Consider the following 13467-nt stretch of genomic DNA (forward strand, 5'->3'; position numbering starts at 1 on the left):
GAACTGTGGAATTTAATGTAATCTAATGTATTCCCAGTACCCACTAAAGGATTTATACAAACTGCATCTCATGAAGCAAGTGAAAAAAACTGACCAAGAGATGGTGTACTTAGGACGGAAGAAATTGATTTGCTGGAACACCAGTTACAGTTGGGTGCATGGTCACAGGTGAATAATGTTAATTGTAGGAACAATATATAAATACTCATTTTTGGATTTCTATTTAAAGGCGAAGAACACCAAATTAAAAATATATCTTAGATTAATATATGGAGACAGTTGGAACGAGACAGACAAGTGGATAGTAGTTTTGGATCCCTTCTTGGCAGTAATAGCTGACCTTAAAGTAGTTGTAAATCAAATTCCAGTATAAGCCTAGTGCAATTACTTCCGTGGGGAAGAATATATAAAAATAAATTGTCTAGTTTGATTATAAAAAAACGTCATGTCAAACACATAGTTTGGTGCAAGCCATTGAATACTAACTCAGGACAATATGCTACAGATTTACACATGTACAATTGAAAAAAAAAAAAATATATATATATTGTGTTTGTGGAAAACAATATCCACACCTTTGTAATTTAAAACATCCAAATTTGTAGATGATAAAATGTAGTCATCATTTAAAGAATGTAAAATAATTTTCAAGAAACCTTTTTGTCTTTAGAATGCATTAATTTATTCTTAATGACATTTGAAACAAAGTTATTCACCAAAATGTTCAAGTAAGGAATAGTGGCAGAATCCGCAATGAGACTAAGCACAGTGAGCGGTGCAACGGCAGCCCACATGGGCGTCCACTGTCTCCCTCAGGTCCACACTCTTCTCATAGATGCTGCTCAGACCCTCTGAACGGTTCAGGTTGGAATCTGTAAAGTAAAACGTTGGTAAAAAGCAAGGTACAGGATTTGATGCATTTTAATTTCAGTTAAACATACGTAGACCATCATGCACTCACCGGTGGGCAGGCAGTGGAAGCCAATGGTGACAGGAGTGGTCCTCACTGGGTAGCAACCGTTCAGACAGCGCAGCACAGGCTCAACAGAGTAGCATTTGGACTCCTGGCCATTGACAATCATCTGCTTCTCCAGCTTCACAGATTCAAGTTTCAAGCGACATTCTGTAAACAGTCGTACAGAACGATAGCAATTAGCCAGACACTTGATTGTGCCAGCATTGCTGTGCTATTGGCGGTAGAATTATTGTTCATTCTTAAGGTTCCTGTGAAGGTTGAATCCCCCACTTTTCAGTTAAACCAGAAAGCACTCACCGGTGGTGTCACGGCAGCTCTCAGCTGAAAGCACCCAGGAATGGGCAAAGCTGACTGGGCTCTTGCTCAGGCGGCCATTGGGCATGCGCAACTCCTGTCTCACTTCCCCATCAGCTTTACCACAGATACCACAGGTCTGACCCTTCATCCAGTCCACAACTTGGACCTAGTAGTTCCAAAAGATTTGTTATCTTTACATATTTTTTTCTTAACCAAGTTGTTTACCTATCAAGTGAAATTAATACATCTTATAAGAAGGTTTCTATCACCTTCCATGCATTTTTATCCAAGTAGACCTCCTGGAGACCATGACTTGGAGCATGGAGAGCGATCCCATCATCCTTTTGTTTAATCTGGATTGAGCCTAGGTGAGGAAGAGCATTATCTTCATGAAATGTACTAATATTGTCAAACGTGCCATTCAATATGCTGCTCTTGTTAAAGGAAATTTATATTTAATAATGAATGAAAATAACCTGTAGGATGTTGATATGGGAGGCTGCTGATGGGAATTTTCTGTCCGTTGACCTTCACCAGTACCTTGTTGTCTTCGGGATACAGCTCAATATCGCTGGTGAAAATAATCCCATTTGGTTAGGTTGTAAAAATCGAATATACAGTATGCCCCAATTCAACATGAACAGTAAGGGATTAAAAAATATATTTTAGTTAGTTGACCCCATCATGTTGTGCTTGTTATTATATACTCACATGTCAAAGATCTTAACACTGATGTGGTTTTGATCATTGTCCTTCTTTAACAGAACCGTGAACTTGAGCTCTTGTGTGCAATCCTGAGCCACAACTTGGTAGCAGGAGAGTGGCATGTCACTCTTGTACTTCCTGTTGTTGAATGTCGTCAGTGTGTTTCCGTCCATGCTACATTCAGCTAGAGTTAAGAAAAAGTACAATGATGACACCATTCACTAAACCATTTATACCTAAAACATTATTTGGAATAATTAGATTCTTCTCACCTGCATTGGCTTTGGAGAACAGGTAGTACACTTGGTCAACAATGTTGTCTGAGAGCACAGAAAGCTCAGCAGCGGTGTCTCCGACAGGCAAAGCAATAGGGAGACTCAACGCCAGTTTTGAAATGGTCATCTGTAAGGAACGACAATTAAGTAAATGTAAAGTAATGGAAAACCAGCTTCTGTAAAAGTAACCTCAGTTAAAAACAGATGACCAGCTCACCCTTGGAGTCTTCAGCACAATATTCAACCTTCTCGCAGAGATAAGAGCCAGTGTGAGTTTGATTTCTTTCTTCATGTTTTTGGCTTTTCCTTGACTAACCCCAGCCATGATAGCAGCACTATAAAGGGACTCAGTGACCCTAGATCAAGAAAGTAACATTTTAAACATACTCATATACAGTAGATGATTATAAAAAAAAAAAAATGGCACATGGTATAGACCACAAAGTCATAGCGTTAAATGACTAATAGTGAAATGAGAGATTGTACCTCTTTGCATTTTGCCTCAGGGCACTTGGGATCTTGTCCCATGACAGCTTCAGACGGAGAGCAGGATTTTCGTTGACAAGACCAGTTTCTGCTGTGATCTCAGTGTCATATTCTTTGCACTCAACACCCCATGCAATCTTAGCCTAAGAGGAGAAATTGTGTTGTGGGTTGTTATGTGCATCTTGCAGGACCTCAGATAGCTTGTAAAACAAACAATTATAGTAGTTCATAATAACAAACTAAATATATTATATTGTCCACAGAATGAATGGTAGAGGGTGGTGTAAGGGGACATTTTTGTAGATAACAGCAATGACCATGAAAATACCTTTGCAAATCATTGTTTTTCTCACTTTAGACAGCATCAGAGGTCTTCAGGCTTACCATAATTTTGTGGTTGCTCAGCAACACTCCATCAGTACAGATTCTGTAATGGTTATCCTTTTCTAGGTTAGCCACGATGATCTGCACCCTGGAAGTAGCTTTGTCCAGATAGGCAGTAATCTGGTAACCTTGCACTGCATGGTCAGCTCTCACAGCACGGATGAGTATTGTCACGGAAGGAGCAACAGCATTGCCAAGGAATTTGTTCTGACAAAATGTAAAGTGGAGTTATTCTCATACTCGTGTCCAGGGTCAGTTTGAGCTTTGGGAGAATGAATTATTGTTGAAGTTTTTTTGTTAGGGGTATTGTTTCACCTGTTTGTAGATGGCCTCAAAGCTGGATGCACTGCTTCTGCTGGACGTTCTTTCCTTTGAGATGGTGGTGTGCTGCAAGAGTGACGAGGCAGGTTAGATGGAAGTAGGTGTTTATTTACACACGCAACATTTTATATGAAAATAATTACCTTGTGGACGTGGTCCTTGGTAAACTTCATGTCATAGAGTTCCTGCCATAATAGAAAAGCAAACCTTTCAGTAAATGCATTTTTCTTTTGAGAAGAAGAGTACTTTTTGATTCTACCTTACCTTTGACATGCGAGAGCTAGAGCTGGAAGAGCTGGAACTGGAAGAGCTGGAGCTGGAGGAGCTGGAGGAGCTGGAAGAGCGGTTGTTTGGTGATCTTCTGGTGTTCTTTTGGTTGTTGCGTCTGCTGCTGCTGCTGCTGCTGCTGCTGCTGCTGCTGCTGCTGCTGCTGCTGCTGCTGCTGCTGCTGCTGCTGCTGCGTACTCTCTTAGACTGCTTGTTAGCTGGAGCAGCACCAACATTCAGGATTTTTTTGTTGTTACGAGACGATGAGCTGGATGAGCTAGATGAGCTGGATGAACTAGATGAGGAGGAAGAGGAGGAAGACCGAGAGCTGCTAGAACTAGAACTGCTGGAGCTGGAGGAAGATCTGGTACCATTCTTGCGACCGGGAACCAAGACTTTCTTGAGTTTCAACAGGACATTTGTTGCCTCTGGAGATTCTTCATCTTCATTCACTGTGATCACTTTGACAATCTTTTTAGCTGCCTCTGCTCCAACCTGGACCTCAATCTCCATTCTTTCAATGACTGTGCCTGAAGCTATTCCCAAAAATAGATACAATATTTTTAGACATTGGAATTTGTATCTAATTTGTAATTGTATTTCAATCAAATATCAAATGTATAATTTCACTTGCCTTGTGACAAATCAACAGTGACTGAGTGTTTCCCGATAAGGGTATAGAGAGGTGAGTTTCTGATGAAGGCAGCATTCTGGGATTCAATCTTAGCGCAGGCCTTTATTCCAAAGGTTTTGAATGCGGTACAGAATTTCTTCTTCAGTTGTGCAGACAACCTTCTCATTTTAGGAATGATATTAGAAGGCAAATCAGAGTAAATCCGTTCTGATGATCTTGACTGAAACATATATAATAGATTAGATCCGGGGGTATACAAAGAAGTTCATGCTGTAAATGGTCAAATGGTATGGTTTCAAATAGGTTGCTCATCTTACCCAATCACTTTCCTGTGAGGATGAGATCTTTGATATCAAAGTATCTCTAGACAGCTGTGCTTGTTTGGCAGGAATCATTGGTGTCATCTTAGTAGCTGCAAGGTCTTCAACATTTCTTGCCACAGCAAGACTCTCAACACTGTAACAATGATTTACGAAATTCATTCAAGTATTATAGTACACAATGCAATTTGTTTCAGGTGTAAATTCTAAAAGAAGCAGGTGCATACCGCACAGTTGCCAGGTGATCTGCAGACTGAACAGGCAAAACCTCAAACTTGAAGTTGCCCTTGGCAATGTCAACTTTAGCTGCCATTTTAGCTGGGACAATTGTGTGTACTTTTGCCCTTGCCATGAGAGTAGCCTGGATCCAGGCAGTGTTCACTCCCATCACAGCAAATGTATGCATGGCAACACTGAAACATTAAAAATAAATAATAGTAACAATAATTCTATCACATGAAGTAACCTTTTCATAACAAATGCATAGGTGTAAAATGGTATTAGTATCCCTGTAGCAAACTGATCAAATACTACCTTGGTGTTATCTCTGCATGCAGCTGAATGTCTGTGTTCAAGAGCTGGGCAGGATGGAAAGCCTCAGGAAGTGAAGGAGTCATGGCCATTTTGACTGTGGGGTTGGAGAGAACACAGGTATAAAATCTTAACTTGATCAATATTGTAACAGCAGTCATTTACATTACTATGTTGGTGGAGAGAGCTTACCTTGTACAGTTGCAGCAGCCACGGCAGCAGTGTAGAAACTGAGTTCCATGGGCACACCAACAGCTGTAGGGAAGATGCGACGTACCTCTGCAGCCAGCAGGGGCTTTGCGTAATGGAAGGAGGCTCCAGTCAACAGTTCCTTCAGAGCCTTCCTTCCAATTGCATGTACAGAAGGTCCGGTAGCCAGCTACAGGAAATCATAGATATATCAGAACATTATTTTAAAAGGAAATTATAGATATACTGGAACATTATATTTAAAAGAAACCATAGATATGATGGAACATTATATTCAAAAGAATGGTCTCCCTGTTTTAAGTGGTTTTTAAAAGTTGTTGTGTGTGTCATACCTCTAAGGCCTGTTCAATCATTTCCTTGTCAATGTGAGCAAAAGCAATTTCCTGTCCAAAGTATTTCACATACATGGAAGCTAGTGGCTTGTTTGTGGGCAGGGACTTCAAGTCAGTCAGCTGTGGTTGGAAGAGCAGAGTAAATGAAGGTTGATAACCTTCAACACTTTATCCGAACTAATTTGTTTTTTCAACAACTCTTTAAAGTAGTTTCAACATATCCATTTCACTCACCGCCTTAATAACACGCTTCATCTTAGTGATCCTGTCAGCATTTTCAGCAATATTGGGCATCTTCATTAGAGCCTCCTGGATTCCCTCTGTTCTTACTCCCACCTGAAAGAGAAGACGGTGACTTAGTATAACATAGAAAACTAGGTCAATGCTATCCATTAGTATTTTAAGAAGAGTTCGTACCTCCAGAACATCAGCAGCTTCTCCAGCAATGTATGTTCTTGCCTTGGCTACCACAGCTCTAGGTAATAAGGTGGCAGCATCGTTGATGTAGAAAGCACTGGCAGCAGCACCCATCATCAGAGGAGCTTATGAAGAAAACACGTATATGTTTTTATAAGATATAATAGGCAATAATGAATGCTGTACATTTAGGATAAACCAAAAACAAGTTCCCCCAAAAAAGACCCATACAGGAATAGGAGTCCAGGTGGAAGGCCTTGCTGAAGGTATAGCTCAACCTATCGAATTTGGGACTGAGGATCTTGACAGCGACATTGGTTGCTGCAGCACTGAAATGGGACGGATATATTAAATTGTTCAATAAAGTCAGGTATAAGACAGCTGTGAGAAAACTGTCATGTAGTACAAAGACATGAAGCAACTTATCCTTACACTGGAGCAAAGTCAGGGGCGGTGCTCCTGGTCAGGGATTTCATGTAAGAGTACACAAAGCTGGCCACTTGCAGATTTGTCTCTTTCTGCACCGCATCGGCAAGGGTAATAACGAGACCCATCGGAGGCCTAGTCTCAAACAGCACAACAGCAGCAACCATGCGGAGCTCTGGGTGGAGAGCCCTGTCCATGAACAGCTGCACTGCCACTTCCTGAATCTAATTCACAGAAATGACATTGACAGATATAAATGATAAGTTAACTTGTTTATAGTGTCATCCATAGCTATGAACAAATGTCCTTACCCTTCTAGGCTCCTTCTTGGCAATGTTCCTCAGGGCCAGGATGGCATCAACCTGAACTCTTATAGGCAGAGAAGCAGCAGCAGCTCCAAATCCAGGCAAGAGCTTTGTGATTGGTTTAATACTAGATGGGTGGGCAGCATTACCCAGGACTTTAAGAGCAACTACAAGTTCTTTAATTTCCCCCTTTGCAAGCGCCTCAATAGCGTGGTCATGGATGGGCTGTTGAGAAAAAACATGAAGTTGTTCAATCTCCAGGATAATGAACGTAAACACTGCCTAAGGAAGAAATATTTACATTACCTTCACAAGTTCTGAAGGGCAGTTGGTGTGTACAGCACAGTACTTGAAAACCATGGTACCATAACCAAGCATGGCGATTTCACGAAGAACTGAGTTTTGCTGAATCATGTGGTGAAAAGCCAACCCCTGGAAGAGAGCATTTATATTGACGTCTGGTTTTATAATATTCATAAGAAGAAATTAATGTTGCCTTGAAGGTTTACCTACCTCTACAAGCTTGACACTATCCAGATCCGCCGTCACCATGTGGACAGCAGCCATCAGAGCCTGAGCGGCCTCAGGAATAGTGAGGTCACCAGCAATAAACTTCTCCTTGATGAACCTAACAGTGACAGCACTTCCAATTGCCGGGATGGCACTCAGGATCCAGTGTCTAAAAAAGTTAAACGTGTATTTTAGTGACATTCTTAATTTATTTTCCTATTCAAATTCTATTTGTTCTTATTATGTAATTAAACACCTGAAAGCTGGATTCGCTTTGTATTGAGTCCAGATGGCCTCAATATTTTCCATTCTGGCCACACGCAGGAGCTGGATGAGCTCCACAAACTTCAGAGGGGCATCCTCATGAACCTTTGCCTCATTGTGGGTAACCAAATGGTTCAGAACCTCAACAATCTGTAAAGAAAAAGACAAAAAGTATTAAGGATTTGACGAGAACCATTTATGTTTTTTTCTAACTGTTGAATAAGGATTTAACCCACAATACCTGAGCTTGTGCATTGCTGATCCTGAGGAGCTGAATGGGTATCTGGTGAAGCTCAGTGGCAAACTCATATTGCAGAGATCCACGGGAAATGTATTCGGCTCCAATGAGTTCCACTGTGGTCTTCTGAATCTCTTGGAATGTCAACATTTGTCTATGAAAAGGATATTAATTTATTATGGATTGCTCTACATGTTGAATACACTGTCATTGTATCAATTCAAATAGATCTCCAGATGTTTCTCAGATATCAGTTATTAGACAACATACTTTGCCTCCATCTGGGCAGCTCCGGTCATCTCATTGAATGGAGAGAACTGATGGACCTCAGTAACAGTGGCTTCCATAATCAGAGCACCATTGGCAGTTGGCTTCATGATGTAGTTGTAGGCTGCAGCTCCCCTCAAGTTCTTTCTAGACTATAAAGATAAAACGTAATGTTGCACAAAATGTCAGACGTTCATACTGATACCTATCAGAATAAAAATGAAGGTTATGAAACAGCTACTTACATACTGAGAAGCTGCCAATTTCTCAGTGTAAGCCAAACCGAACTCCTTCTCGAGTCTTTCCTGGCAGTGATTTAGATCCTTGGTCTTGGTCAGATGAATGCGCTCAGCCTTGGCATCCTCACTGATGACATAGCTGGTCTTGCAGACTCCCTGAGCCCCAGCCTGGTGAACATAAAAGACAACATGGTTTGGCTAAGAGTAAGAATAGGGGTAGGGCCAACCCTTTCATTTGAGCTTTAAGATAGAAGCCTGACCTCCTGCAGCTCATAGATGTTCTGTGTCTTCTTGATGTTCAGCTGAAGGATGTTCATGATACCTCTGTGGACATTCAACACCGTAGCAGAGATACCAGCAGGGGCATGTATCTTACCCACAACTCCATTGGCATACTCAAACTTGATGGGAGTCTGGAGCTGAGCAGCCAGAGCTGAAGTGAGCTTTGCTGCTGGAACAAAAGGATCTCTGGGCCATACACCACTGTACTCAAAGATCTCTGGGTCCACAAGCTGCGAGAAAAAAATATAAAGCAACATTTAATGAGAAGAAGATGAACTCCTGACTCTTGAGTATTGAAACTTGATGTGCATCCTGTACCTTTAGCAGGAAGTTATTCTGGGCAACTGCACTGATGAGAACTTTGCTGATGACTTTGATTCCTGCTCTAGCCAGACCTTCCTCAGGCAGACCTCCCAAGACCACTGCCTCGTACCTGTACACATAGGTATTGCTGGAGGCAAACTCAGGAGCTGCAATGAACAATTATGTCAAATTTTGTAAGTAATCTGTATATTAATCTCTGATTGAAAAGAATGAATATACAAATATTTAAAAAACTTACCAACATTGACCTGTTGACTTGCTGAAATGTTTGAGCAGACACATTACTTCATATACAACAAAATATGATTGCAACAAATGATCATCTAATAATAACAACTTAGACTTACCCACAAGGGCTAGAGTCAGGGCAAGCACTACTGTTCTCATGTTCGGCTGAATGTAACGAAAAACATTCTCAGACGTCCTTTTACAGCAAATTTCTGCTGACTGTGCAAATAAATAAATAACATCATTAAACAAATACACTGTTTTATCATGTTGACCTGTTATCTGACAATTAAAATACACTTTAAACCTAATCAATGAGATTGCAAATGTCACACACACCAGGTTAGGTCAACCTGGCCTTTCTCTGGTTGTTTTTTCATGAATAGTTCAATGTCCAAGTTGCCGAATTCAGTGCTTTTTTAATACTGTTGTTTAAAAATTAATTGATTTAATTTGGTGTGCTGGTCACATTACTAACAATCTACAGATAGATTGACAGAGCTAGTTAGACACAGATATGGATAATTTGTTGTTAAACCTTTTTCAAAAGTACCATTCAGGCATATTTGAACTTGCAACCTCTTAATGTGTAGTTCAGCGCTTCAAACACCGCGCTATTCCCAATTTTTTTAAACATTCTAATATTGCCAACATCGTACAAAAAGCCTGATAAATAAACACAAACATTTAAGAAGCAATTGCTTCAACATTAATGTTGTTTATACCAAACCAAGGATTTTTAAACCACACTTTGATACGTATACTACACATCAACACATTTGGCACAACCTTTATATTATCAAATCAATTACGATATATTATTGTTAATTTATTTCGTTGACACCTGGGGCCTGTACTACAAATCAAGATTTGACGTTAGCGAGGTAACTTCGGGTTCAACCCAGGGTTTTATGTACTACGACGGTGGATCACTTGTTACCGGGGTAGTGTGCCATCGTAACACATGCTTAATGCCTAAGCTGGTCGGGAGCAGGTTAAGTTGGAGATCAGAGATCAACCGGTATAAAAACCCCGCCCACTAACTCATTCTTGCGTGTAATGCCGTCCCCGTTCATAGAAGATCCTGTGGATCTGGAGCTTGGTGCGTAAATAACGAGAGGTGCGTTCAGAAGAGCCAGAACTTTTAGAGACCGGCAAACCCGTTGGCATTCCATGATGACCATCTTTATGAAAGATATCGATTCTCAGCTGAGCGAATGACATATTTTTGCCTGCTGCTTAAGCCGTATGTTGGCAATGTGAGTCATCGAAGCCGTGCGCTCACAGTCCCACAGACTGTGTGCGTAGCGTTGCGTTACTTCGCTACTACGTCTGCCACGCAATTCGGAAGGTGGTGCTTGCTCTAGCACAGCTCTTGAACACATTTGTTCCCAGGGCACCTGCCCATGCACGCAATTAAAAAGCGATTTTATGACATAGCAGTGAACATATAAATATTCACTTAAATTGAAACTTCAACTATGAATAATCTAGGCCCCATGATGTTTACTGTTGAATATGAAATTCATCCTACTCCTTAGGCGATTACATTAATCACAGGTCATTCCACAGCATCAACGTCCAGGTAAAGCAAATACACATGTTTGGTTATACTGGTAGAGTAGGAATCCTTCTAATGTACATTGATGTATCCCTCACGTTAATACTGTTATGTGGATGGATTTTAACACAAGATTATTTTGCAGATGAGTTGTGACCATCAATACTTGGTGACCAGCATTGAGGCAAAGTGGCCTGGGTCAGTCCATGACTCCCGGATCTTTAGGGAGTCTGCACTGTGCCACAGACTAGAGCAAGGTATGACAATTATAAGTAACATTTTGTATTGCATTTTGTTACTGATTATGCTAATATAAATGTTCTACTTCAGGGCTCTTCAGTGGATTGCTGGTAGGGGACCGAGGGTACGCCTGCCAGCCCTTTTTGATGACCCCCTATCCTGACCCCAACACACGGCCACAGACTGCTTTTAATGTGGCCCTGAACAGAACAAGGGGTCAAGATAGAGATGACCTTTGGCATTATAAAGGCATGCTTTAACTGACTGCATTTTGGACATTTTGGCGGGGGGTCTGGGGGTTTCTCCCCCCGAATAAAAAAAAAAGATGTAGATGCAATTTCCCGCATTCTGGTGCATTTACCATGTTTTTTTTTAATAGAAAATGATCTCTCTCTTTCATTGTTTTTCCTTGGAGTCGGCATGGTCTGCAATTACTGGCTACTATTATGTTCTCGTGGACTGGGTAAACCCAGCCCGATCTGCAATCTTCAATAGTTAAGATTGAGTGTAAGTATGGAACGCCGAGTTAGTCAAAATAAAATAAATAAATAGGTAAATGAATAGATACATACATAAATAAATACGGCTATGAAAAAAACTCTTAAATAAAAAAAAGATGGTAATAAATATATAAATATAACATTATATAATTATATAGCTGAATCCATTTACCGACATCAATAAATAAATACATTTATTTATTTAAAAATGACGTTTTTGTAAAGACAACATTTATTTATTTAATGGGACTTTTATTTCCTAATGCCACATTTATTTGTTTTTTGAGACTTTTACGCACCACATTTATTTCCACATGTATTTCCAAACCACATTTATTTCCACATCACATTTATTTCTGTGATGTATTTATTTCAGATCTCACATGCAAACAAGAGGGGCGTGGTATCGTTAGACCAACGCAGCAGATTGTCTTCTTTGTTGCTAGCTGTGTTAGCTAACATTACCTGGCACTTATCGCCCTCCACAACCTGTACATCTTGCACACGAACAGTGCTCGATAAGTCTCAAACTATTTAATACTTCAATATCTATGTTCTGTAGAGCACTTATCCGCCCAAGTACCTCTACAAAATCTACTATCTGTACCAAAATAATGTATCCTGACTAGCCATGCTTTTCGGCAGTGCTATTCCACTGTCACCCCCATACAGGTAGCATAGCTATTTGCTGCGTTGGTCTGACGCAGTGGCGGATTTAGTGATTTGGGGGCCCCAGGCGAAGACAGGCATGACTTAACTCCCTTAACTCCTATTCTCACTCGTTTCAATCGTAATTATTAAAATAATAATAATAATAAGACGGTACAATTTCTAGAGAAATTGTAGGGTGTGCTTGCTGTAGCATCGGTTGTAGAAGGGTCAGTTTATTAACTGTAATTTTACAACTGATATTTCTGTATATTATATAATATATATGAATCCGCAAATAGCGGATTAACTAGCGATTGATTTGCAGAGATTTCTAGTAATATAATACAACAGTAAATACAACTTTTACACACATTAAGCACAAATCCGACACGCTTTCTAGATCTGACATGATTTTATCTACAGCACACAATAGATGATCTTTTTCCACACTTGTTTTAAGCCGAGTGAAAGATTAAATGCCACCCGCACTCTATGTAACGGGTCTTGTTCCGGCTGGAAAAAAAGATGCATCAGACATAAACGTTGACAAGCGTAACCTTTTATTATATTACTCGAAATCTCTGCAAATCAATCGCTAGATTATGACTTGCCACTACACATTCACTGTATGGATAGCGAGTGGCTGCCAGCCAGCATTTCAGCGTTGAATGTCAATCGTGTGCCGGGTGAGCTAGCTAGACTATGCAGCTAGCACAGAAGAAAGTTAAGTAATGTGAAGAAACTGAATTAAAGTACAAAATACAACACACCAGGGACGCCGACAACCTCAGCCACCCTGGGACAGGCATCATTTTTGTTGTTTACGTCTCTGTAATCGAACATAGACGTATCATACAATACTGGGTATGAAGACACACATACGATGAGTTGCTCTTCCATCTTGAAATTGTCAAACCTAGAAATGTTTACCATGACCAACAGTTGCTTTGTTACAAGAAACAAGAAACCAACCCGATTGGCCATCGCTGGCGTTTTCACGCTCCTCATTGACATAAAGTTGAGAAAAATCCAACTTTCGCCGCCCCGCTCGCCTTCCCACAATACCCTACGCGTGCGTTGACGCCCCGCTCGCCTTCCCACAATGCCATACGCGGGTGTCAACGCCTGGTTTCATTGAAAATGAATTGGAAGCCGACGCCCCGCTCTGCCCGCCCCGCTGCAGTGTGAATGCACCGTAACAAAGAGGCAGAAGACTCGGCAGATGGCATCCGCTCCGCCAACAGTCTCATACTTCTGCGTATCTATGACATGGGTTT

At 40.8% G+C, this 13467-nt stretch overlaps 1 protein-coding gene and 1 long non-coding RNA gene across 2 annotated transcripts; one reads left to right on the plus strand and one right to left on the minus strand.

Annotated features, from left to right (window-relative positions):
• Positions 1–660: 660 nt before the first annotated feature.
• LOC124478644 (vitellogenin-like) lies at positions 661–9405 on the minus strand. Its single transcript, XM_047036992.1, has 34 exons — positions 9358–9405; positions 9249–9269; positions 9005–9156; positions 8665–8916; positions 8411–8572; positions 8169–8317; positions 7902–8052; positions 7653–7810; positions 7400–7565; positions 7193–7318; positions 6893–7111; positions 6588–6805; positions 6387–6484; positions 6156–6280; positions 5973–6074; positions 5739–5858; positions 5389–5575; positions 5200–5293; positions 4893–5078; positions 4663–4801; positions 4346–4565; positions 3709–4247; positions 3588–3629; positions 3439–3510; positions 3124–3330; positions 2740–2882; positions 2471–2609; positions 2251–2380; positions 1985–2162; positions 1750–1844; positions 1543–1637; positions 1274–1439; positions 962–1123; positions 661–872 (listed from the first exon to the last, which is right to left on the minus strand). The coding sequence occupies exons 1-34, from the start codon at positions 9395–9397 to the stop codon at positions 760–762; spliced, it is 5166 nt and encodes a 1721-aa protein (XP_046892948.1). The 5' UTR covers positions 9398–9405; the 3' UTR covers positions 661–759.
• Positions 9406–10316: 911 nt separating this feature from the next.
• On the plus strand, positions 10317–11351 carry LOC124478795. Its single transcript, XR_006957274.1, has 3 exons — positions 10317–10823; positions 10945–11056; positions 11130–11351. It is a non-coding gene; the product is annotated as an uncharacterized LOC124478795 (long non-coding RNA).
• Positions 11352–13467: the final 2116 nt, after the last annotated feature.

Source organism: Hypomesus transpacificus, chromosome 16, assembly GCF_021917145.1.
Source record: "Hypomesus transpacificus isolate Combined female chromosome 16, fHypTra1, whole genome shotgun sequence".
Taxonomy (NCBI): Eukaryota; Metazoa; Chordata; class Actinopteri; order Osmeriformes; family Osmeridae; genus Hypomesus; species Hypomesus transpacificus.

What these genes read in the sequence shown, in the direction of transcription:
- LOC124478644 (XM_047036992.1), bottom strand. Translation starts at nt 9,397, where the DNA reads ATGAGAACAGTAGTGCTTGCCCTGACTCTAGCCCTTGTGG. An exon ending in AAGTCAACAGGTCAATGTTG is followed by an intron (nt 9,157 to 9,248) that starts GTAAGTTTTTTA and finishes TGTTCATTGCAG; the next exon opens with CTCCTGAGTTTGCCTCCAGC. An exon ending in CACTGTTGATTTGTCACAAG is followed by an intron (nt 4,248 to 4,345) that starts GCAAGTGAAATT and finishes TTTTGGGAATAG; the next exon opens with CTTCAGGCACAGTCATTGAA.